At 41.3% G+C, this 26,507-nt stretch overlaps 1 protein-coding gene across 12 annotated transcripts in view; it reads left to right on the top strand.

The window, feature by feature from the left end:
- PHF21B (PHD finger protein 21B) overlaps positions 1–26,300 on the top strand; it is a 188,451-nt gene extending 162,151 nt beyond the window's left edge. For 6 of the 12 annotated variants that reach the window (XM_081191692.1, XM_081191695.1, XM_081191697.1 and 3 more), the window contains 9 exons: positions 1,561–1,683; positions 7,359–7,410; positions 12,128–12,204; positions 13,480–13,534; positions 15,711–15,733; positions 17,029–17,187; positions 19,002–19,077; positions 19,798–19,901; positions 23,143–26,300. In XM_081191692.1, the coding sequence (XP_081047818.1) occupies positions 1,561–1,683; positions 7,359–7,410; positions 12,128–12,204; positions 13,480–13,534; positions 15,711–15,733; positions 17,029–17,187; positions 19,002–19,077; positions 19,798–19,901; positions 23,143–23,370 (897 nt within the window). In that variant the 3' untranslated portion in view covers positions 23,371–26,300. Of the gene's footprint in view, positions 1–1,560; positions 1,684–2,250; positions 2,329–4,800; positions 4,829–7,358; positions 7,411–12,127; positions 12,205–13,479; positions 13,535–15,631; positions 15,734–17,028; positions 17,188–19,001; positions 19,078–19,797; positions 19,902–23,142 lie in introns of those variants that run through there. The other 6 variants (XR_014007554.1, XR_014007555.1, XM_081191699.1 and 3 more) reach the window with 6 other exon arrangements.
- The last annotated feature ends 207 nt before the right edge of the window (positions 26,301–26,507 follow it).

The following is a 26,507-nucleotide window of genomic DNA, read 5'->3' as shown; positions in this document are numbered from 1 at the left end:
TCAGTATAATGGTTGATTTTCAACTTTACACTCCTGAAGGCAGCATCAAGTAAATGTTTAAACCAGTGAAATCAAGTAAAACTATACAACAGTAAAACAATAACAATTTCTATATTTCCCTCCAAGGGAATAGTGGCTGATTACCAGTGAGTGAAAATATTGTTCTGCCCTGTGGTGGGAGCCCATAATCAGGCCTCCTCAATAAACCTTAGTTCTCTGACAGGTCCACATGGGTATATCCAAGACCCATGCCATTTAAGTGGAAGCCACTGGAACTCTGAGTGCCTCACTAGACAACTATCAGACCAACTTATTCTACATTAACAGAATGCTCTGAGTTGTCTTTGAGTGCAAACCCACGATGTACACATTACAGTAGACAAGTCAAGAAGCTACCAAAGCAGCAAGTTCCTTCTTATCAGTGTGTGCAGCTGACATGCCAGCCAAAGTTGATGGCACACACTCTTGGTCATAGGCACTACATGAGCTGGCTCCTAAGCTCTGCATCTTGGGTGACTTCCAGTGATGCCCATACACTTGTTGAATGGCAATTGGCTCGGGCAATGGAACTTCCAGTCTCTCTTCTTCCCTGTCCTGCCTCCTTCCCAGTGTGCCTCCAAAAATTTATCCAGAAGGTCTCTTAATTCTCCACAGCAGATTTTGGGAGTGTTTGGGGATCTGGAGGAGGGTGAAGAGCAACAAGAAGCCCACTTGTAGCTTCACCCCTTGTTTTCCATGTGGAATGTGATTGCATGTGGCCATCGTGTAAACATAGAATGTGTTCCACCTTTGCTAGATGGACGCAGGGTTTGGGTTGCTTTTTTCACCCTCATCTAGTCCATTACTGACTGTTGCACTGGTGTCTGGTGGAAAGGAAAAACAAAGCAAAGTCCCGTCTTCCTCTTGACACCCACCTCATCACTCTAGATGACCTCTCTTAGCAGTTTTTTCATACTTGGTATAGAAAGTCCTGTTAATGCTACAGGAGTAATAATTATCTTTCTCAAACACAGAGATAAATTTGCACTCCTATGTAGCTCTGCTGAACTCAGTGAGACTTGCTTCTGAGTAAACAAGCAAAGGATAAGCTGAAATTGTGTTGTTGTGGACCATGCCATGGAATTGTGTTATTGTGGACCAGGACATAATTAATAGGCTAGAAAAAGAGGGACCGGAGAGAGATTGAGATGCTAGATTTAAAAAGGAAACTATTCTACCATTTCCTTTTGGAATATTAAAAATCAGGCTGGAGACCCCAGTTCTGGCAACTTCTGTGTTGCGGGGATCCCACGTGGACCACCATTCTGAGACGTGCCAAGCGATTGAATCAACTAGGTGTAAGTGAACAGTCTCTGAGAACGGTGCCTCTCTTGTTTATAATATTTGTAAAGATTCTGACAAGAGAGTCTCCAGATGCCTGCTATATTATTTTATTGTCTCTGCAAGAAAGTAGTTGACAAAGGAGCCCTTTATTTGAAGATTCTGTTTCTCTGTTTGAAAAATTGAATCCCTTTCAGACTGTGGAGCAATCTTCTTTTCATTCACCCATTTGTTTTGCAGGTCATCATCATTCAGCCTCAAGTTCAAACCCAAACAGAGAATAAAGTGGAGACAAAGAAAGCTCCCGAAGAGTCAGCTCAGGGACCCCCTGCTACCAAAAAGAAAAAAGAGGAAAGTCCAGAGGTTAACAAAATCTTATTTTCTTTATAAACGTGATATTTCATATACATAGAGAAGCTCACAGAACGTCTCCTCACTCCAAAGGTTAAGCTGCTGCTTTTAGAGCATACAGTCCCTTATTTACTGACGGGGGGGGGGGGAGGAGCTGCAACATGCTTGCCTTAGTTTTATTTATACCTTTTGCAAAATACAGTTTATTACAAAACCCACAAAATATGCCCAGAGCAGTTTGTCCTTACTAGCCTTAGTTAAGTGTTATAGTTCTGTGTTTTAACAAAGTAATGGAAGTGCCCATTTGATCTGTGTTTATTTACATATTTGTGTAAAACACATTTTTATAATCCAGTGTGATTAACAACAACAACAATAATAATAATAATATTCAAATAATTTGTAAAATCAACCTAAAACATGAATACAATAACATCTACAGAACCAGAATAATGTGCAAGACTGAGTATTAATAATCAGAAAAAGTTTGGGCAAGCAAGTATCTTTTTTAGCCAGTGCCTAAAATTAATTACGTTTCTGCTCCCCTCATTTTGGAGGGGCGGCTCTTTTGCAAGCCAGGTGTCTCCACAGAAAAGGTCTGCTGGTTTACTGAGGACCTCTTCTGAAGATCTTAGTGCCTGTACAGGGACTTTTAAGGTGTTTTATGAACTTGTGCAGCACCGAGGAGAATTGGCTACAAAAAAGAATAAGCAATCAGTTTCTACTTACTGTATGACAAATAGTTCATGTCACACTCTTATTGTTATAAGAAGCAATGGGAAGCAAGTGCAAGGATAAATGCGCTTCTTTTTCATTGTTCACTGAGAATTTTCTGTAATATCGATTATTTGCAAGCCATCTAGATGGATAAGACAAGGTTCAATGAATAGCTTGCAAATGCAGAGAGGAGGGTAGGACTTGATTATTAATATAATAATAATACCAAGCTTTAAGTGGTGCTTTAGGTCAGAGATGCGAAACCTGTGACTCCCCACCCCATGTCAGGTGTTAGCAAACTGCAGTTCCCCTTATTCCTGGTCATTGGCCATACTAAGTGGGGCTGATGGGAGTTGGAGTCCAACAACATTTTGATACCTGCTTCCTGTGATGCAGCCAACATGGCTGCATACATATAGACCTGCTGTTATAACTATTAATGCCACTTCAGTTTCCCTGCAAGGTGTTCCACACACCTGATTTTTAGTGTAGAGTTCACTGCAAGCTAATAAGCTTGTGGCAAAACAATTCCCCTGCTCTTAGAAAACAGACCTGTAGAACTTCTTGGAAATAATACTTTTAAAATTACAGGTAGTAAATAGTAAAATGGGACCTAATGCTGTGAGATATGCAAGAGCATTTCAGAGTACTCTAGGAGATAGTAGAATTGTACCCAATTGTCATTACTCAAGTTGAATAATATTAATAGCTGTCTTTGGAACATTGCCTAGACAGAACAGTCTTGTGCTCATTTTTTCCTCTGTCAGCAAAAAATACTTTACACATAAGACTTGTCCATAAAATTGGACGACTGCACCAACAATATTCTTATTTTTTTCATGGAACAGTACCAACAATTTATTCTTATTTTTTTCATGGAACAGTAACACCAGAAATGACTATAATACAGGATTTATTGCTTACCGTCTTGGGTAACTCTTTGTTCTTTATGTTCTTCTGATGGCAGCGGTGGCTGACCTGTGACCCTGCCAATGGCGTTGGCCTGCAGCGCTCATAATTCCTGACCATTGGCCCTGCTGGCTGATGGGAGCTGGACTAAAACAACATCTGAAGGGGCCACAGGTTAGCCACCCTGGTCTTGTGGATTGTAAACTCTGTTCTATTATTTTCATTATTAGTAAAAATTCTTAATAGATGATGCTCAGCACTGCATGAGCAGACATCATAGAATTGTAGAGTTGGATGGGACCCTGAGGGCCATCTAGTCCAATCCCCTGCAATCTAGGACTTTCAACTAAAGCATCCATGACAGATGACCATCCAACCTTTGCTTAAAAATCTCCAAGATCCAAGGGAGCTCTTAATGTGAAAGGTATTCCTGCAACATAACTTCCCTTTCCTCTCTGCCACCTCCCCAGATTTGCTGCAGAGGGTCCCCCAGCTCTCGGGGGGGGGGCTCTTTGGGGGGGGCATGTGGGGAGGCTGCAGGGTAGAGAAGGGGAAGTTGAGTTCCACCGTCAGACAATCACAGTAAAGTATTACCCAGTGTTTATCTAGAGCTTTATGGCTGTTCAAAGCACTTCATTTAGTCCTCAAAGCAACCTTCCTTCAGATGATTGCCTGCCTTTCTTACATGCACAACCTTGCTGTTTCAGCACTTCTTCCAGTTTTTACATAGCCATTCACTGTAGATTTATACCTCTTACAGGATACTGACACTGTTGCTGTTTTGAATGGCCGCATCACTGGGCCCCCTTCTTAACTGCCTCACTAAAGTAAAATATTGCATTTGGTGAAGAGTTATCAAATATAAAAGAGCACACAAAAGGACGTGCCTCACGTAAAAGAACGTGACTCGCTTAATTTAAGTCCATTAGATATGTAAGAAATCTGCTCAGCTCAGTCCACACTGGTTCAGAGCCTCAACACCTTTTTTTCTGCCCACAGCAGCTATTTTTTGCTGCCATCCAAGGCACTTTTATCCATATCTGAATACTAGCACCTCACTTTTTTAAAAGCCAAAAATGCACTGCTTATATATCATTCCCCCTTGAGTTGATGTCAAATACTACTTACTTATGTATTTCAAAATGAACTGCCCCCGATATATTCTGTTACATGGCTGCTTATCTGAACATTAAAAATCTCCAAGTCTTGAGCTTTGATTTCCTGTTATTTCTGTAAACAAAGCCACTGGGGGATGAGTTGTGTGGCTGTGGTTGTGTTAGAGAGATACAAGTTGTTCAGTGTGGGAGACCAGAGGATTTGCCTAGTAGTTATGCAATCATGGTATAAATGGAGCCTCAACAAACACAGCCAACCTACCCATCACATGTTGCCATAACAATGCTCATCTTCACCCACCTTTCTGAAAACAAGCCTTCCCCCTCATTGTAGCTTAAGTAAGTAAACCATTTCCCTCATATTTGCCTTTGTGTTTTTGATCCCTAGACCCCTTCAGTTCATTCACTCGCATCAGGTATGAGACGTGTTTTTCACTGAGATGCCATTCTTTTTTGTGTGGATCACCAGTCTGTGCTGATTTAATAGTCATTTTAAAGAATACATATTTTCTGGCCTTGCATGAAATAGCATTCCAGGGTGTGGTTGGGAGACACAATTGGAGATTAAGAAGGTATTTTAATATCAGTTTTATTTTCAAATTAGTTTTTTATTCCTTTCTGCATATTAGAGTAGAACTGATGACTTAACAGGAACAGTTCTGCTAGAAGAACCGTGTGGTTATCAGGCAGTGCAGACTTGGGGCGTAAGCATGAGGTCTGCTTCTGTCTTGCTTTCTTTGTGCACTAAAGAAAAAGTATTCATTATAAGGCTCTGGGTTAATTTATTTTGTTCTTTGAGTAAGCTTTAGTTGATTAACATGCATTTATGCAATTAGTGTAATTAGAACTAACTGTGTAATTAGTGTAAATGCATGTAACGACAACTAGAACATATAATTACAACGTGAAATGTTGTTGTCTTTTTTTTTAAAAAAAAATCCTTATTGAACTATGCAAAGAGAGAAGTACTGCAGATTCCTTAAGGCATTTACTGATATATTTAGTATGAACAGAATTCAGAAATATAGATCAAGAAAGCTTGGCATTCAAAAGCAAAAGAATAGGTAAGCAGTAACCTTGTTTGAAAACAGCAAAGCAGCTAATGTAGGAGTTTGAGTTGGATTTGGAGGAAGACGGTGGATCCAGGGACTCCCAGGGACTGTGCTATTGCAGCCAAAGTGCTAGGTGAGCCTTTAATTGGTGTAATGAATGACATTTTTCTTTAATTAGGTTGTTAAGTCTTCCTTTCCCCTTGAGTAGTGGAGGGCTAGGTCCAGACATCAGGCTGGCTCCTCTTTGGTCATCACTGAGAAAGATGTGCCAGGCATGTTGGCTGCTGCTTCCCCTCCATCAAGCAAAGAAAGTGCACAAGTGGTGCTTCCTTTTGCCCCAGACTTGCAGTATCAGGTCAGGGACAAAAGCCTCACCACAAAAGACAGAGACAGGCGGACACTCTGCCAAGGGTCAGCTTTACCCCCACTTGTTGTGCTAATGACCTTCCGTAGAAAAATCCTTCCTCATCTGTGCTTTAATCTCACTTTATTAAAGGCATCATGACTTGATGCAATCAATACAGAGAGGCAGTTCTTTGGGCAATGCATGTTTGCAGAAATAGATTTTCCATAAAGTTGGTTCAAGGCAGCAAATGTTCAGATTTTGCCATGGTTATCACACCATCCCGAGTCTTTTGATTTTTGCAAAAAAAAAAGGTCATAGCTCTTCACACATTAATCCATAGTCCAGAACCACAGGGTATGTTCTACTGAGTCACTGAGTGCAGGTTGCAATTGTTTCTCCATCTGCATTAGATGGCTGAATCAATAGGTTGGTTGCCCCTAACCGGCTGCACATTTTGCTTTATAGTTTTAATTTTAGGTGGGTTAGAGACTCATTCCTCCCCCTCCCCCAAAATGAAAGCTCAGAATCCAGGGGTCTTGCAAGTACATTAGCTCCTACCTCTCAGTGACTTCGGCCATCATCTTCTTCCCCCCTCACGGACCACTTTGTGGCCAGTCACCAGTGTTGGAACTGGTGCTTATTCTATGTACTCTGGACATAGAACCAATTTCTTTGGTATACCTTCATATGAGACGTGAGCTGTAATGTCCAAAGACAGCAGGTCAAGTTCTTGCTTTCTGAGAAGGCTCATGTTGAACTTCACGAAAAGTGCTTGTCAATTATCCAGTGATATAAATGTCTAGACTCAGATTTTCATATTCCATTCTGCAATAGAGAATATTTAAAACGAGTCTCGCTAGGGTTGCCATATGTCCTCTTTTTCATGGGTAGAGTCGTCATAGTGATCCAAAAGTAGAAGTCAGCAAATGTGTCTTCTTTTTTGCTTTTCAAAATATGGCAACCCAGCAGCTGGTGGTTGGGGTGAGGTCAGATTTTTGAATGCTCCTCTTAAATAAAAATCTCTCCACACTTAATTCAACAGGCAGCAGGTTATGCTTCAGCTTTTCTCCCTGACGTGCCAGTCTTTCGTGTTTCTTCATGGGTTTTTTTTTTTTGGGGGGGGGGTTAGAATTGTCATTCCTCACATCCAGTCTGAAGCAGTTACATTCCATTTGACTACTTCATTCTGTTACATGTATAGGCCAGACTCTGTCCACTGTAATTGGGATCAGACAGAGAGTTTATTTTCCATACTGCTCACTTTTAAACATAGAAACAGGAAACCAATGAAACAATATGCACAAATGCAGTACAGTACAAATCAAACTTTTGCAAAAACAAATCTCTGGCCCATCTGCACATGTTTGACACTGCTTTGAGGAATTCATCTGAACATAGATGTTGTGGTTTTTTATAGAGGACTGAAGGTCCTGAGTTAAAGAGTTCATGCTGTTAGTCTTCAAATGGAGGAATTTGTAAAGCCCTATGGTGCAACTGGAGGTCTTTCAGCAGTAATCAAAGTAATGTATTTTTTTATTTCTTCTCTAGAAAATTGCCTTTATGGTAGCATTAGGCCTGGTTACAACAGAATACTTGGAAGGTAAGAACGCTTTTATTACTACAGAAATGTTTTCTGTTTTGGGGAGAAAGCAACTTCTCAATGAAGGTTGGAAACTTGGACTCTTTATTATTAAAAGTCTTGGGGGGACTGGTCCTCATGAAGTAAGGTATTGTGTGTTCTTTGCCAGCTGAAGATCTTGCTCTGATGTTCAGTAGCTTACATATACTGTACCAACAAAATGTCATGACTGGAATGTGTAGAGTATACTGCAAAGAGCTACAGCCAAGATATACTATATAACAAATCCAAGATGGCATTTAATGTGACTGATGTTTCTTAAAAAATAATAGCATCCATGTGTGTCAGTCAAGATCAAGACTGTTGTAAAGGGGGCTTAATCCTTTCCCCTCATACCATGATCTCAATGATACTCACTTCTCAAAGCTTCATCGGGACCATGACACAAGAGGAATGGGGTGACCATTGTGATCTCGTCCCATGCTGGTGGTTAAACATCCACCTCTGTCACATACTCAGCATATTGTGTAACTTCTCTTTTAAAATATCACTTACATTTTCTAGAATGTGAAGAAGCTGAGGTAATAGAGCACTTCAGAATGCAGTCATATCCTTTGTGAGGATCCCCTCCTATTGGTCTTGCTGTTTGTTTGTTTGTTTGTTTGTTTGTTTGTTTGTTTGTTTGTTTTCCTCAGAAAGGCTCAGAACTTTATAGGTGCATTTTGGAAAATGATTTCATGCCTTGATGAATGGAAATCTAAAAGCAGTTTACAGAAAGTTCTAAGTCATCAGCATTCCTAATCCTTTAATGGCAAGAGATTGAAATGGAATTTACAAAGCAACAGTTTTACCAAGAGGCTTGCATAATACAAATCGTGTGGATAATAATCCCACAACTTGCCTGTCTAATCTTTTTTTATGTCAAGAAAGTAAGAGTAATAATTTAAAGCTTGAGCACCTCTGAATAATATCACTGACTATTGCTACATTGAAAATACCAGCAATCATCCAGGCAATTTTTCTCTTCTGCCAGTAGTTTATTAAGATGTTTCAGTATCAATAACAATAAATAGGAATGGGAATGGATATGGATTATAAATATAACATTAGAACAAAGATTTTTTTAAAATATGTTCTTCCTTTAGGTGATACAAAACTATCGGGAAGTGAAAAGCCTTCTAAGCTTGTTACTAGAGGGGCTGCTTTAACTGGGCAGGAGTCGGATTATCAGGTCACAGCAATTGTGGCCAAAACTCCGTATGCCTTTAAATTTGTGCAGGATGCTCCTTCATATGTTGAGATATGTATAGAGATGGAAAGGCCTGGGAAAAAACCCCTGGGAAAATTGAAAAAAACCCCAACCTAGGTCCCCCCCTTTTCTGTTCCCCACCCAAAGCCGTTTTTCCCCGGGGAAATTGAAAAAAAAAAACAACCCACAACAGTTTGATATAGTTTGAATATTCAGCACACTTTTTTCTCTCCATTTTTTCTGGGGGGAAAAAGGGCTTTGGATAATTAAAAAAACCAGGGGAAACATTGGTTTGTTTGTTTTTCCATTTTTTCCAGTTTTTTCCCAAGCCTTCCCATCTCTAGCTATGTATCACTTGTTCTCAAGATGCCACTACCCAGTCATCAATATCAGGTGGAGCATGGGATTTCCAAGCTCATGTAGCCAGTCACTTAGTAACTCTCTAAATCCAAGATACATCAAACTTATTTAGGACCCATGGAACGGAGTAACCAAACCAAGCACCATATGAGGAAATCAAATACAGAAACTAAATTCACCAGGTTCTCCCCTGAAGAGGCACAAAGCATAGAAATGCTCTAGTTCTTAAAATCTGAGAGGCTTCGGGGAAACCAGAGGGACCTGCTATTTGGGCAAGTCCTTTGAGACTTCACTTGTCCCTGGGAAGCCCTGGCATTTCTTGCAGCAAGTCCACATTCTGTGAAATCAAGGAAACAGGCGGCAGTCATTCAGCAGAGTCTTCAGGAAACCATTAGCACAAGCATTTCTGCTTGTCTGGTGGAACCATCTTTCCTCTCCTCGCCCCACATGCTGTCCTGTGGGTTCTCCCAACCCTCTAGAGCAGCTTGGGGGGAGGTGGGGGGAGAAAAGCGGAGGGGGAAGCCCACTAGTGAAATGGGTTGGTTGAATCTGGCCCCATCATGCGTTTTTCCTCACAAGGCAAGTGCTGGGGGAGACACTTGCTGGGGAGGAATTAGCAGGAAGGCGGGAGCACCTAACTTGTTGCTCACTCACTGATTCTCCCCTGCAAATGCCCCCCCCCCCAGTAATAAAATTTTCCCAGACAGATTTTGAAACTGGAAGAAACCCAGCTAAGAGGAAGTGCCTAGTGGGTACATAACATCTGCACTGAAGACTTGGCAGGTGTGGGAGGCGTTAAGCACCTCCTGCCAGTTTGCCTTACAAATGTCCCCACCATCTCTGCATTTGTATCATCATCATCATCACCATCTATTTGTTTGTTTGTTTGTTTATACATACCTACATACATACATACATACCTATCCTTTTTCCCTGACAGGGACTCAATGGGCCTTAAAGATTTTTTTAAAAATTAGGTACTTGAACAGCAGCAGCAGCAGCTGTTGACATCTGCCAGCTGCCATACATTCTGATGACAACATATTTCAAAAGACACAATCCCTTACAGGGTCTATGGGAGGCCAGTCACTGAGGCCAGGTTCAGACATTTCATCCCTTCCTCCATTTGCCATGATGTTCTCTACATCTGCCCTCTTCACAAACTCCAGCCATTTCACTTCTTACAAAATACCTCTAAAAAGGCAAAGTTGATGGCCGTTGTACAGTCTTGTATATTTTTAGTACTTCATTGCAACTGACACACATTTGTTACGGCTGATTGCAAACTGGTTATATAGGCTACCAGTCTTGCTGTTCAGGATGCCTTGCAGAAGTTAGCCCTTCTTGCAGGTGTTTTCGCTTACATGCATATGAATGCAGCTTTTGCAAGAGGGATAGCCATTGCTACCTATAGAAATCTGAACTCTTTTTGTACTTTTATAACTAGAATACACAAACACTGTGACTCCTCAAAACATGACAACTCTCCTACAGGCTGCTTCAAAGAAGAAAGCAAAGCAGCTCCTCAAAGTTAGCCTGTGTTAATATTATATTTTAATGATGTAAGTTGGGGGCATAAATCTGGGTTTCTTCACCTTTTTCTAAGCGAGGTTTTGAACCAAATACGTCTACAAATTCAGCTTTGATATTTATAGTCTTTCTTTCCCCTTCTCTATGAAGGAAACAAAGAAAACTTGCAGTGCCTTTTGCAACAGCCGAGATACAAAACTGTGATAAGGATGTGTTTGTTAATGTGCATAGAGGCTTGAGTGTTAATGAAGCTTTTCATTCTGACCTTGTTGTCCAAAGCGTTAAAAAGCTTATAACTTACTTAATAGCTCCGATCACTGAATTCTTTTGTCTGGATGCCCCTTTAATAGGATACTAGTTGGGCTCTTAGTCTGATTTGTTATTGGGGTATTGCTGGTTTTTGTTTAAAGAAACGAATCCTTGCAAGATTGCAAGCTGCTATGGCTCCAGGAATATAAGGATTGCCTTGGCAAATTAAAACAAGGATTGGAGGGCCCAGTAGGCTGTCTCCAACCGTGGCTGACCAAAGGCTTCTGGGTGCTCAAGAGCAGTGCCTGGTGGCGAGGGCCCCCCACTCCAGTTTACCCCAATGTCTGGTATTCAGAGGCATATAGCCTCTAATATAGTTGTCTAGTCAGGTCTTCGCCGTCTTGTCTTCAGGAGAAGAAAAGGCTAAAGAGTAAACCCTACATAAATCTGGAGTGTGGTCTCCAAGACAGTTGGATGGCGCCTTGTCTGCCTCCTTCCGTCAACTCCTGCAGCCAAGCTGGTGCCAAACATCTTCCTCTGCTTTCCTTTGGACCACATCAGTGGGGCTGAGATGAGGCCTTGTTGTCTGGGTAGCCCAGGACCTCCAGACACACTGCCCAGGATTGCTCCCCAGGGTGCAATATTTGGTGCTGCTAATGCAGCAGTTTGACTTCACCCCCAGAGCTGCAGTCCATTGTCTCTCGAGATAGACGGATGCCAGCAAGAACAGTTTAGGTATTGAGCTATGCCAATTGTTATTAGACATCTGTGAATCTGTCTGATAATCAAAGGATTCTCATTTAGTAGCCATTATACCAGAAGTGTGGAACCTTTTTTCATCCCAAAGGCCACAGTCCTTCGTGGGTGACCTCCTGGGGGGCACAACAGCCATGTACAGAGCCAGGGGCAAAAAGTGGGCAGAGCAAGAGGTGCAATACTTACCTTTAAGTGTAGGTGGCATTCCAGCCTTACAAAATGCCCACCCCTCCATCCATCTCAAGGACACAGTCTAGCCAGGCAAAAGCACTTGAGGGTACAGAGCAGGCTGGTGAAGGGGGTGACCTGGGAAAGCTGCAAGGGCCAGATAAAGAAGGCTTCAGGGCCATATTTGGCTTCAGGCCTGAGGTTCCAAACTGCTGCGTTAAACCATATTGTGAATTTCAGAAATAACTTCAAACACAAAATCTGACAAATTATCAGGGCCGCTGCCCAGACAAGCATTAGAAACTAAACATAAGGTCTAAGCAGACCACAAGCGAAAAGTCATCTGACTAATGAGTTGTATCTGGAAAAAATTGTTTTCAAATGATCACACACATACAGAGATAACGTTTCATCAATTGATTACAGAAATCCAAAGCAAGCGTCAGGAGAGGAAAAGAAGAAGCACAGCCAACCCAGCCTACAGTGGGCTTTTGGAAACAGAGGTACGTCTCTTGTCTTCTCGCTTTTTCATTCCCCTTCACTTCTGGTCCTTGTTCACGTGACGCTAGAGTGACCACCGTAGTTTCCCATTACAAAATAAAAGCACGTCCCTGTTATTAAACAAGACTTTAAAACAGCATAGCTGCCATGGTTTACTGTATTATGAAGCTGTTGAGAGAAACACTTACATTGTCAGTGTTTCCCTGGTTGGGAGCGTGACAGTCTGATCAGTTTCCTACTGGCGTAAATGTATAGGATAGGCATGAATTTCTAAACCCAGTAGCATCTTAACATTAGCTCTGTGCATTTACCACCCACAACTCAAGCTTATTTCATGGGGAAGGAAAGGCTAAATCTATCCCACCATCTGCTGTTTAGGAAAAGTGAGATTTAGGGGGGAAGGGAGACTTCATGGTTTTGATTCGCCAAGGAATGGTTCAAATTAGGATTGGCAATTGCAAGTGAAAGTAGAAAACACTTTAAAAAGTCCACACACACCCAAGCCCAGTAGTTTCTGATGAGTGTTGCATGTTCAGTAAAGCAACCTCAATAAATGTTTCCTGTGATGCCGGTTTTATCTAATTCAGTTACAGCTAATGAACTAGTAATGGGATCACTTATTTCTTTTGTATGTGACTGACATAAATTTAATCTTTGCAGTTTTGGAGAAGTGGAAATACAAATTATGTACATTTCTTCTTTTCATGCTTCTGGCATAACATATGGTGAAATACGTTGTGGACTTTAAAAATACAATTTTGTTAAAAATCCACTTTTGAAAAGCACACATTTATGCCAGGAACTTGGGAAGATGAAACACAAGGCACTGTTTCTTTAGGCTATTTAAAGCTGACATTTGATAATGACGTTAGCTGACATTCATTGAAATACTTATTTATAACAGCATATATTGCCTTTTCTTTTGTAAAAGGCCCTGATTCTCACATCAGCATATATATATATTTAAATATATACCTATCCAGCTAAAACAACTCTCTTGCATGGAATTCCTTGCTAAAAAGGGAATGCTCCTGAAGGAATTTGTGTTTAACCCACAGATTTAACACAGAATACCACAACTGCTCCAGGAAATCTTATGTTAATTTTATTATGAGATCCCCCCAACACTCTGATATAGAATCCCCTTTTTTAAAAGTATGTATGTGCATATTACTGACACCCATGTGTGGATAGCTCCTGATCATGCCCTCTCAGTTGGACTTGGTTGTTGTTGGAAGAAATGTCTTAGTCAATGCTATTCATGTTATCTTTTGCAGAGGAAACGTCTTGCATCAAATTATTTGAACAATCCCTTGTTTCTGTCCACAAGAGGTAAGATCTCTGAATTATTGGAATGGAAATATAGGTTAGTACTCCACACTTGAAATAATTACAGTAAAATTGGTTTTTTTAGCATCAATAAACAACAGGAAAAATAAAATTAATTTTACATTATATATCTGTATCCCCTCCAGAAGGAGTTCTGAGAGGTCAGAGGACACACCTCCTCTTTATGACAATTTACATGAGTCAAAAAAGGGAGCGGCACTTTGTAAAATTTACCCTATTGAAGTTTAGCCCTAACTACTAGATCTGTATGCCAACTTTTCAGCTAACAAGGCAGAAATTATTTTGAGCTAAAATATATGAATATTTGAGAATTGGACTCTAGCCTATGAGAACTCATGTCATAAAAGTTGTTGATCTTTAAGGTGCCCCAGAACTCCTGCTTCCTGAAAAAAAATCATTCTTGCTTCACTTTTGTAAATCCATTTCTTTGGACAAGAAATTCTATTAGGTGTCTTATTGGCCAAAGTACATATATTCTGCACCTAGTTCTAGAAAATGTAGGTTTGTTTCATATTTGAGCTTTTAATGCAAATTATACAGTAAATCATCCTGAAAAATTAGAAAGGAAGAAAACCCTGAAAACTATGAAATGCACTGTAGATTTAAATAATAATTGTATATGCTCCTTAGCTTAGATAAAGCCTGAGTTTTTAATATCTAACTTCATTCAGTCTAATGAAACTGTTACCTGTTTTGAAAATGCATATGATATTGTTGTAGTATCATAGTGGGACTGGGCTTTACAATTGGCTAGTAGAAAATTATGGCTGGCTACCAACACTGATCAAAATGTATGTGCCACTGCTTTGGTCTATCTACCCCAATTCTGTGCACTCGACTGTGTGGTCTTAGGTAGAAGTTTTCCCAAGCTCTGCTCCCTGAAACCCTTTTAGCAAACTCATGAAAATTGAACCCAATATTCTATGTATGCAAAGCATGCACTGCACCCATGGTAGTAACAACAGCAGCAGCAGCAGCGTACTGGAGTACCTAGACCAGCACAATGTTTGAGCAGTGTGCAGCACTAAATAGCAAATTACTATTTAACTCTTTCTTGCTAATTTACAGGATAAACTCAGTTTTCCTATTCAGCCGCTGAAAATATGTACACAATGCTAGTATAGTCTGCACTTCTTTCCCATTTTTGCCCCAGATTAATATTGTGGTAATGGGACACGGGTTGTGGTAATGGGACGTGGGTGGTGCTGTGGTCTAAACCACTGAGCCTTGGGCTTGCCGATCGGAAGGTCGGCGGTTCGAATCCCCGCAACGGGTTGAGCTCCCGTTTCTCAGTCCCATCTCCTGCCAACCTAGCAGTTTGAAAGCACCTCAAAGTACAAGTAGATAAATAGGTACCGCTCCGGCGGGAAGGTAAACGGCTTTTCCATGCACTACTCTGGTTTCACCAGAAGCAGCTTAGTCATGCTGGCCACATGGCCTGGAAAAACTGTCTGCGGACAAATGCCAGCTCCCTTGGCCAGTAAAGCGAGATGAACGCTGCAACCCCAGAGTCGTTCATGACTGGACTTATCTGTCACGGATCCTTTACCTTTTTAATATTTCTAGTTTCTCGGGGCACTTCCATACTAATATTTTTTGCAGATGATCTTCTCCCAAAATCAGAATATTGATCAGCTGCAGGTCATGTGTTCAGGGGAGTTATCCCCATCCTGATTGTTTCTAGCTCACACAAGGGTTGCTATGAAAGACAGAACTAACATTTAAAGCATTGGTAGCTTTACATTCCAGCAGTGGGAGGTTTCTCATTAATGAAGCACTCTTGTTGTACTTCTGGTTATCCCTGCCTTAGATGTTTCCTTAGAGCAAATGTTAGTACCTCATTAAGGTGCTGCTAACCTACTTGGGAATAGGCTGGGCAAGTGTCTGTATAGTCCTTCTCCTTCTCCTTCTCCTTCTCCTTCTCCTTCTCCTCCTCCTCCTCCTCCTCCTCTAGAGGGAATGCAAAAAGCTTAGTATAAGGATAAACTAAAAAGGGGGGAGTGCATGTAGGGTCACTTGGACAGACATAGCCTGGCTGATTATAACCTTCTGCTCATACTTAGTGTTCTTTTATCATAGCCTACCTAAAATCCCACCAAGCTGGGGATCTAAGCCCAGTGCTCCTAACCTGTGTTCTGCCCTTCTTTCATAATGCTAGCCAATGAGGATCCATCTTGGCAGGTATGTTTTACCACACCTTGTATATTGCGAGGGAACAGGGTCTTTGTTTAAGCTTTTTTTTAAAAAAAGATATTGTGTTGTTTTTTGTCACCCTGGGCCTTTTCAGTTGTCACATACCAGAGTGTACATTTGTAAGTACTATTGTCACTTCCCCACTGCTGTCCAGGGTAGTTTTGCCAAAAATGCAGGCAATGCAGTGGTCAGAGAAATGACTGGAAGAACAATACTCGGGTTCACACGTCCTCTGTCCACTGCAAAGAACATTTTGTTTTTATCTCTATGCAGAACCTCCCAGGTTCCATTACTTGTCTCTCCTGACTTATTAAATCTAGCTGAGGGGGTCTGACTGATTTGTCCCTGCTCCCTTGAAACAGCCTAAAGACCCCTTTGACAGGAACAACTATTGACCAGTCACAAATACCCCCTTTATGGGAAAGGTGGTGGAAAGGGTTGTGATGGAGCAGCTGCAAGCATTCTTGGATGACACAGATTATTTGGAGCCATTCCATTCTGGGTTTAGGCCTGGCCATGGAACTGAGTCAGCCTTGGTCTTCCTAATGGATGACAATTGCAGAGAGGTGGACAGGAGAGTGCAACCTTACTCCAGATTCTTGAATTCTTCTGATACCATTGGCCATGGTATACTCCTGAACTGGCTCTGGGGAATGGGAATTGGGGGAACTGCAGTCTGGAATAGATCTGCAGCCTGAAGATTCACCACCGCAGTCTAGTGATCACACACGGAAAACAAACAGACAGCAAATCGGAGAATTCTAACCTTAGATTTCAGTATCCCATCTATCAAGCTAAATGATGCTTCCAGGACCACACAATTATGTTTTTCACAATCACAGATTCTTCCACAGCACTGTACTTACAATCCTACATAGATTATGAGTGATGTTGACAACCTTCATAACACAGGCAAGTTAACATGCTGACAATATGTCCACCATAAACCAAGAGCCACTGAAGACATATTGTTAGCAAAATCAGTTCATCACCATAGAAACAAATCTCTTCAAAATAATTATTTCCCTTCTGTTTAGAATGATGGCCCCTGTCTCCAAGATTTTCATGCTCAGGAACAATGTGTAATAGTTGGGTTGGTGCTGTCAGGCTTTGAACATTGATATGAAGTAGGAGTACTACAAATATACTAAGGTCTCATTTTCATCTATTTAATTGGACTTGTTGGCAAAGTGGTGAGTTTATATGGCCACAGTCTGCTTGTGGAGAGCTCCTTCTGTAGATCAGCTGAACAACCTGCCTCCTTGTGCTTTTGTGTTTCCCAGAATGAGGTCAGCCATGATGAATATTGTTCAGCATGTAAGCGCGGTGCCAATTTGCAATCCTGTGGAACATGCCCCAGAGTCTATCACCTCAACTGCTTGGACCCTCCCTTGAAGACTGTCCCCAAAGGGGTCTGGGTCTGTCCTAAGTGCCAAGAAAAGGTGAGATACGCCTTTACACTGTAACTATTCAAACCAGATCTGGGAGTTGAGTTGTGTACAGATATAAATTTGATGAGCTCTGTAAAGGTTGACCACCAGTGCAGCTGAAATTAGTCTTCACCAAGTCCCACTAAAAGTAATGGAACTTAAATATCACTTACTTTTTATATTGATTTTTATATTGAGTAACTATGCTGGATTCAGTCCTTTTAGTTGGTAAAGTATCCTCCATATCTTATTCATTTTGTAAAAAATCCTAAGTCCATTAGTACTGATGTGCCTAAGGCTACACAGTAAATTCACTATTGCTCCCTGTTCTGTGAATATCCCACTGAAGTAATTTTTGCACAGCAAAGTTTAAATCATTCACTTTTGAGTATTCAGGGTAAGAGGAGAGATAATATCTAAATCTAATCACCTGAGAAATCCCAGGCTGCTCATCTCCTGGAAGAACTTCCAGAAATATGGTCTATGGTGTAGTCAGTGCAACTCAATATCAAATAACCCACCATCTTTATGGTAAGTTGATTTCAATGGGATAACTTTAAGCACATGCTTAAGTCTCTTCCAATGAAATCATTGAGTGACTTAACATTAGCTTCGTAATGATATCATATCCATAGTAGGACAAACTTAGCCCCCCATTCATAGAAAAATTCACTGTTATCAGTCTAATATACCCAAGGAAGCTATAACCAGCACCATTAGTATTAATATTGATATTAAGCATAACACCACTTGCAAGTTAAAAATAATGCCTCCACTGATAATTTTCTCTTTTATTTATACAGTATACAGTGGTACCTCTGGATGTGAACAGGATCCGTTCCTGGAGCCCCGTTCGCATCCTGAGCAGAATGCAACCCGCGTCTACACATGCGCGGGTCACAATTTGCCGCTTCTGCGCATGCGCGTGACGTCATTTTGAGCGTATGCACAAGTGGTGAAACCTGGAAGTAACCCGTTCCGTTACTTCCGGGTCGCCGCAGGACACAACCTGAAAAGATTTAACCTGAAGCGTCTTTAACCCGAGGTATGACTGTAACTGCAAAGAGAGTCATCAGCGTCAGTAATAGCCTACAGTATAAAGCAGTGCCGACAGCTCAACACTTACTCTCCTTTAAAGATAGAACAGGTTCTACTCTAGACATAAAGAACAATTAACTGCATTTGATCCCCAGCCCCTCATGAGAGGGGAAGGACCCCAAAAGCTGTGAGACTGGAAGCATCAGTTTTTTCCTGGGTTTGTGATAAGGGGACTGCAATCCCACATAGTAATTCATCATGGTTGAGGAAGACATAAACATGAAGTTTTGGAAGACTTACACGAACCTTTAATGCATTTTTTTCAGCACTGTCATGGTACACTTGGCTATCACTAGAGGGTTAAGCCATCTTCAGTGATCATGGATGCTAAAGAAACTGCATATGCAATCGTATAAATTCCCTCCATTTGCTGACCAGTTCATGCAACTTTCTGTTTGTATGATTTTGTGACTGCATATGTGAGCATGTGAAGAAATTTGGCGAGGTGAACCAGTCTGGTTGTATTACAGATGACATTTGCCAGACTTACCTTGACAGAGAGTTTTGTTCTCTCTTTGTGGAAAGGCAAAATATAATTTCTAAATATATTTCCATGCTTTTCATTTTACAATTCGGCAAACTAACTACTCTTACGGAGCTATTACATAGTCCTGATATAATCAGCTTTTGAGGAATAAATTGGAGGGTGGCAATTCTAAACGATTGTATGCATTATAACATAAGTGTGCCCTTGACTTGTTTGAATCCGTTATTTCCTGAAATTGTAGGTGTTAAAGAAAGATGAAAATGTGCCATGGGCTGGAACTCTGGCGATTGTTCAGTCCTACGTTACTCATAAAACAGGTACGAACTGTAGCAATTGATTATAAGAAATGGTTTCTCAAGTGTCAGCAACTTCCAAATGGAGTCGCCTCAGGGGGTGGATTGCAAGGGTCTCGGAAATAAAGCATCATCCGAACACATCTGTACTTGTCTGATGGAAGGGTTTCCCAATTACTGTTCTAACACATCTGAATTGAGAGTTCACAAACTCGGAGGTGGACTAGGGGTGTGTGTGTGTGTGTGTGTGTGTGTGTGTGTTTCACATAGGAGACAAATACCGTTTTTCGTTTGTGGGTCAGAGGGGGGAATTCTCACTATAACCTTTCTCCTTGAAAGAGAGAAGGTCACAGTGAATTGAGGCCGTCTGCGAGCCCATTCATGCAACGGCATTCTAATTAGGTGGGTGCTTTCTGTTCATTGATGACTTTGCTTTTTGTCCTTAGCACATGAAAACCCCTTGAGTCCTTGAGCCCAGTGTAAAATATGCACATCCACCACCACCCATTATGAATATTTTACTTGTGTCCTGTGACTTTTGTTGTTTTTACTGTACCTCCTTCAGACTGAGTTGTTAGCACTGTGTGCACTTGTTTATCAGCTTAACATATTTGACAGTATCACCAAATGCCTCTTCACTAGGTGGGTCGTAAGGGCCACTCCCAAGGCATCTCTTACACTCCTCTGTTACATTTTCCATCTTAACAGCCATTCATTGCCTGCTTTCTTGCCTTTGCTTCACAGTCAAAGAAGAGGAGAAGAGGAAGTTATTAAAGAGAAGCAGTGAACTGAGGGGAGAACACAGGAAGCTAGAGGAAAAAGAACACTTTCTCAATAATGCAATGAAGGTATCGTTTCTGGCTTATGGCTTATCCTGAAAAATTGCCCAGGCACTTGCTACTTTTGAAATCAAGAGAAAGTAGCTCAAGTGGACAAATCTGAATGTTTCTTTAAGTTTCTGGACAGCAGGTCACTGAAACCTTACCTCCTTAAACTTGACCTATGGGTGTGTGACAGATGGGTGGGGTCTCTCACCTGTTAAGTCACATGGCATCACAGTGGCATCAGGTGGTATTTATTTCGCCTGTGTGGTTTGAAATCCTACTGCACAGGCAGAAGATGTGTGTGGTGCTTTGCGAGTGCTGACCATCAGCTGATTTGTAAGGCTTGTGCTCAGTGCCCAGGGAGAACTGGGTACAAGGCTGGCAAAGCTCCATGATTGGCGCTTCCCAAACACCAACAAGCAGCGAATCCGTGGTGCCTGAAAAGCCCCCTTTTGCCCGAGCTCTGTCTTTACCTTCCCCATAGCTGGCATCAAGTGTGGGGCAGGTGGCCATGGCTTGGCTGAACCTGCCTCACGGCCCCAATGTGGGGAGCTCCGGGAGGCTTCCCTATCCTCGTTCCACAGAGAGTAAAGAGAACTTTGCAATCAATCACAGGTAGTTGGACTTAAGCCCAACTACCTTTTCGTGCATGCACATGAAAGCTTATACCAAACTTAGCTGGTCTCTAAGGTGCTACTGGACAATTTTTTAATTTATTTCGACTGCGTCAGACCAACACGGCTACCTACCTGAATCTTAAGCCCACTAATTTCTGTGGACATACATGGTAGATTGTGGCTACTTTCTTCTTGTAGAGTAAGCAGGCCCCAATTGGCTAAATCCAGCTGTGTTGGCTAGTAGGCTATTAGGAAGGTGTAGTGCAGCAGCTGTGCTAGTCCACCATCAAGGAAGTCATTATGCCACAGGATCACTGGGAGATTCTCTGATCTTGAACTTTTGCATCCTAGTGACTTTCTCTGAAACATGAGCTTTGCACTGGTTTACAGCCTAAGGCTGCAGACCTATGTGAACTTATGTGAGAGTAAGTCCTGTGGAACTCAGCGACACTTTACAGTTAAACTGCATAGGATTGTGGTGTAAATAAATCCTTGTTCTTTGGAAGGTAGACCTGAGGTCTTTTCTTCCTCCTCCCATCTTCATTGTTTGTTCTCTATTACTCCAGTGGTCACTGGAACCTTAATCCCAAATGCTATACATTCAGCAAACCATATTCTACAACACTTGTTGAATATTGCTAATGCTAGTGAAGGAATAACATGTTTAAATATTTGCCCATGAACATGAGGGAGAAGTAGTATGGGGGGCAATTGTGACTTTCGCACAGATTTTCAAAGAGCTAAGCCCAAAGCACGTTCCAAAATAAAGAAGCTAAGCAGTATTACAAAGGGGACTTCAGTGTTGCGGATTCTTGCAGATAATTAATTACGAATAACACAGATTAGGAAAATGCTAAATTTCTACAATAACAGCAAACATGCTTTAAGGTAGATCAGCCCTAATATTGGAGTTGTTGTTCTTGCTCAAATGGGAATTTGGAAGGCCCACATTTATAGCATAGGTGCACCCCCACAATTCAGAAGACCAGTGAGCAATGTATGAGGTTTGATCATCTGGTGTGTGTGTATATGTATTACATTTATTTTGAAAATTAGAAGTAGCATTTGCATCTGTAGCTAGTCACATTTTGTTCAACTGCTGCTCTCATTCAGGAGGGACACCCATCAATTTTTCATGACATTTAAAAGAAAATGGGAGGCAAAGTAATAATTTATTAGAAGGCGACTTCGTGGGGTGTGTTCCCTTTAACTGTGCAGACTTAGTAATATAACCATGTACATGCCCAAGTCCATAACGGCATGAGCTGAAGACTCAATAGATTTCTCTGTATGTGCGACTGTGTTATGTTAGGTAGAGAGTAGAATTAGAAAATGAAAAGGATGCATACTTCATTGTTCAGATAGAAGTTTTGGCTGTTGACTGCAGCAATGCAATTCCACATAAAGACCTCAACTGATGAGAGCAATCAAAAATATTATGCTACAAAATGGCTTGGTTCCTGAGGTTTTCATTAAATTAAAATGGAGCAATTGAGAGCCTAGATCCAATAAAATGGAGAATTAAATTAAAAAGCAATTGAATTAAGTGGGACACATAGAGACCGAAAGGTAATGGGCCCTGCACTTTGCAGTGTGAAATATTACATTGCAAAATTTTATATTAAAGTATAAAATAAAAGATAACTTATTCAAGGAAGCTTGTGGGAGATTGTGCCTGGATATTTGCCTTAGTGTTAATAGGGGATGCCTGTATTATATTTAAAGTGAATGCGTGCAGATAAATCCCATTTTCACTGATACTACAACTTTTGTGCTCATATAACATGTGAAAGTGATGCAAGATAAGAATTTCTGTCGATGCATCCAAGAGCATGCACACTGTAACCAGTATTAAACTAAATAAAGTTTAAACGGAGGATATTTCTGACTGGATCTAATAACAGGAGGAATATGTTTGTCAATTACATGCACGTGTTTTCGTATGAGGGTGTCATGTCCATTTCACTTGCTAAAAATACTCCTCCTCCTCCATAAGGGTCAACCAATATTCATGCCAAAGTGTGTGGACTATATTAAATAAATTCCATTTGTATGTAAACCGACATCATCTGTTCAGTCTATCCAGACTGAAGGCACAGTCTTCCACAACCTTCCTTGAATAAGTTATCTTTCATTTTATACTTCAGTATAAAATTTGGCAATGTAATATTTTCCCCTGCCCAACCCTTAGAAGAGCAAGTCTCCGTGCCATATCACTAACTGCTTCTGAAGGTCTCTTCGCTTTCAGAAGTGATTTGTCATCCGGTGTTGGGAGTAGTGGGCAAGAGAAGCGGCCTTTTGAGAAATCCCTTTGGGCATGTAGAATTAATAGTGCGGGTCTTTGGATTCCAGCCAGTGGAAATAAATAAAATCATAAATCTTTGTAGATTGTGCATTAATTCAGATTAGACCGTGGCTTTGACTAGAATCCCCCTCTTCAATCAACATAAGCATGCATTCAGGCAGGGCTGGGGAGGGGCGGATGTATCCTTAAGCTCTACCCTTCGAGCCCCCGGCTTGCGATTCCGACAGGGGGGCCAGGGTGCAACTCATTTATTTGAGCTTGCCCACACAAAAGCGTGTTTGCAGGGAGAGTGTTTTGACACCCAATGGAATGTGTTCTTACTCTTTCTTTCCGCCTTTGACAGAAGTGCTTAGAGCGAAAAAACAGCCTATTGGCCCAGCAGAAAGGGGTTCAATCATCGCTGGAACGCCTCAAAACTCTCATTAGACTGATACAGAATGAGCAGATGATTCAGGTTACCATGACAACCACCACCACCTCCTCCCTGCTAACCGTCCCCTGGATCAAACCGTCTTCTGCCTCAGCTGCTGCCGTACACAAAGCCTTGCAGCCGACACAGGGGAACAACTGACAGGGGCTGCCTGAAAACCTGGTTTTTCTTTTTTGAAAGAAAACAAAAGGTGAACTTTAGATAGATGCAAACACAATAGCTGTGGAAACACTGCAACTGCATCGAGAAGGAGACTTGAGGGGAGGCAGGGGAACAGAAAGACTTTGTTGTCAATTTTTATTACACCAGGAGGTTGGGTGAACCACCCGGTTGACTTCGTTGGTGTCATGGCAACTTTCTACAAAGCAGATCCTGCTGCAGTTTTCTATTGCTGAGATATTCTGTACTTAGGATATTCTTTCTTTCTTTTGTTGCATTGGCCTTAAAGTATTCAATGGATAAGGAAAATGAAGCGGCATATGTTGGCCAATGAGGGGAGTGCGGTGGTGGAATGGAATGGAGCATCCTTGGGGAGGGAAGGTGGACTTTAAAAAGTTCTCATTTTGAAGGGAAAATAGTTTTAAAAGCAAAGAGATAGTTAGCTAGTATGCAGGTAGTTGGTAGGGGGGGTGCAGGAATGGTTAATTGGTGACAGTGAAAAATGGAATAGCTTGGAAATCAACATGGATTCCTGATATTTTTCTTTTAAATGAACAAGGTCTGCCACATTGATTCAGGTTGAACTGGACAAGGGGCTATTTGAGAAGAATTGCATTTGTGGGACACTCACAGAGCCTTCAAAATCAAATCATTTTTTCAGTATTATAGTTGAGAATTACAGATATTTAAATAAAAATGTATGAAATTAGCATTTCTAGTGAAATATTGAAGTATTTTCATGCTGATGCTTCTTGTATATGCGTTCTGAAGTATTTAAAGAGGTATGCCTGTAAAACCCCTTAATTTTGCAGGACCTTTCAACTTATTTTGCTATTGATGTATTTTTCTCATGGAGTTTTTTGTGCAAGGTTTAGCATAAACCATAATAGTGACAAATATCTTCAGCAGGTTGGATCTTTATTATTATTTTGAGCGGGGACGGGGTCAGATTTTTTTTAAAGAAAGAAAGCAAATAATCTTTTTTGCTGCTGCTTTTTTTTCCTGTCAAGACAGTACAAATGATATGCCAAAAAACTTTACACTTTTGTACTGCATTTTTATTGTAAAATAGGGAATGTGAAAAATGATTATTCTTTATTTTGTTTTATTTCACTTGCAGAAGTATCTGCTAAATAGTACAGGAAATAAACTGCCTCAAGGGGTTGTTTCATTTATTGGATGTATCAGGAGCTGCGGGGGAGGGGTGGGCTGTCACATTCTAAGTAATCGGTTGCTTTTTGGAAAACCTTTTCTTTTTATATTGCTTGTTGATTTTTACCACATGTGACATGTTTAGCACTAGCCTGAGAAAATACTGGAGAAATGCTTTATTCCCCCTCCCCTCTAGCTAGTCTTCCGATGCAGCAAGCTCAGTCTGGCCCCATCCGACCAAGCGGCCTCTGCTGGTGCCCTGAGGCCTACCTCAGAAGTTAGTGGTGGACAAACCAGTTTCCCCTTAGCATAACTTTCCCATTCTGTAACCCTGTGAGGAGCACCATGTCGGATTCCAGGGGTTGGGGGATTCACTCTTGAATATTCAGGATGCAATCTTATACGTGTCTACTCAAACGTTGGTGCCATTGATTCCCATGGTACTTTTTCCCAGGTAAATTTACATAGCAGAAGCGATAACCTCTGGTTTGGGGGGGGCTAATCTGGCTTCCAAGACAGTTTTTCTGCACCCCAAAGATTTTGCCAATTTTTTCAGCAGTGACAAACTTTGAGAGAGGGAGTGTGTGTGTGCTGAGATGGGCAGAGCTCAACATGGAGGAGGATGCAAAAACCCCTCCCCAGGAAGGGGGCAGCAGCCTCTTTCCTCAGCTGATCTGCTTGGATTAGCTGAGGAGGGAGGCTGCAAGTGTGTAGGACTGCAAAGGGGCCACACTGATGCAGCCCCTGAAGGAGTGGCTATGAGTAAATGTGGCCCTCGGGTCATGAAGGATTAGCCAACTCTGGTGTGTAGGATTTGAAGTCCTATATTACAAAGGAGCAGTGTATTTTAACAGCATTTGTTGCATTACTTTTAGTAATTCACAATTATAGCATCTTTCTCAATACTAACACAGCTTTGTTTGTTTGTTTGTTTGTTTGTTTGTTTGTTTGTTTGTTTGTTTGTTTTAAACAAATGGATTTGTGCCTTTGGCATGCATACCTAAGACGCAGACCCATTTTAAATATATATATATGACAATAGTAAGTCAGCCTGTAGAACCAGCGATTTGGCCAGAAATATAAGTGCTCCTGAGAAATAATTTGTGTGTGGTCAAAACCTCAAGGAAGGGCGTAGGGTACTCTGCCCACTGGCCCTCTCTAAATGTTGCCCCTGTGTTTAAGGAGGTCTGAAGCAAGAATCCATTTCTGCATTCCACAGGTGAAGCATCTCACAATGGCCTATCACACGGTGCCAATAAATCAAGGGATTCGGCTTTTTATTGATTGATTGGGGGGTCACCCAGCACTAGGCAGCACACGGTCCCTTCAACCATTTTCACAACTCCGGGAGAAACTGTGCAGTACTATACAAATCTATTTTAATACACTTAACACTCTGTTGAACAAGATTTTTATATTCTTTTATTGACAAACAAAAGTGAACTAAGTAAAACACGGTTGTGATACATTGGTTATTGTATGCCAATTTATGCATTCGAACGTGGCTTGCAATGTAAATGTTTTCAGGTTTAATGGTTCTTTTTCTCCTTCTAAGACGAATTTAAAGAAAAGGGGAAAGCACAGAAAGTTGATTTAATGTGAAAACTTTCTGAAGTGTTTTTCTGGGACTGTTAAAAGTAGTTATTTTGGAAAAGGGACTGTCCCGTGGATAGTGTGCATAGAAAACAAAGTGTTTGTCTTAAATATACCAATGTAGTTTACTTCTTTATGATGAATTAAAACTTGACTGACAGATTTAATCTTGGTGTGGTCCCTGGAATGTGCATGCTGCTTCCAAACACAACCTGTGCCGCCCTGAACAAGGCCGAAGTCTGTTGCTGGGCCCCCGCATTCCTGCCTCCCCTCACCATCCATGGCAACCCCCTCCAACAGTCCTCATGGGAACTCTGCCCACATGGCATCATAGGTAATAATTTCTTGTTCAATAGAAATGTCATTGTCAAGAT

Source organism: Podarcis bocagei, assembly GCF_964188305.1.
Source record: "Podarcis bocagei genome assembly, chromosome: 4".
Taxonomy (NCBI): domain Eukaryota; kingdom Metazoa; phylum Chordata; class Lepidosauria; order Squamata; family Lacertidae; genus Podarcis; species Podarcis bocagei.
This window is presented reverse-complemented; position numbering and strand designations above follow the sequence as displayed.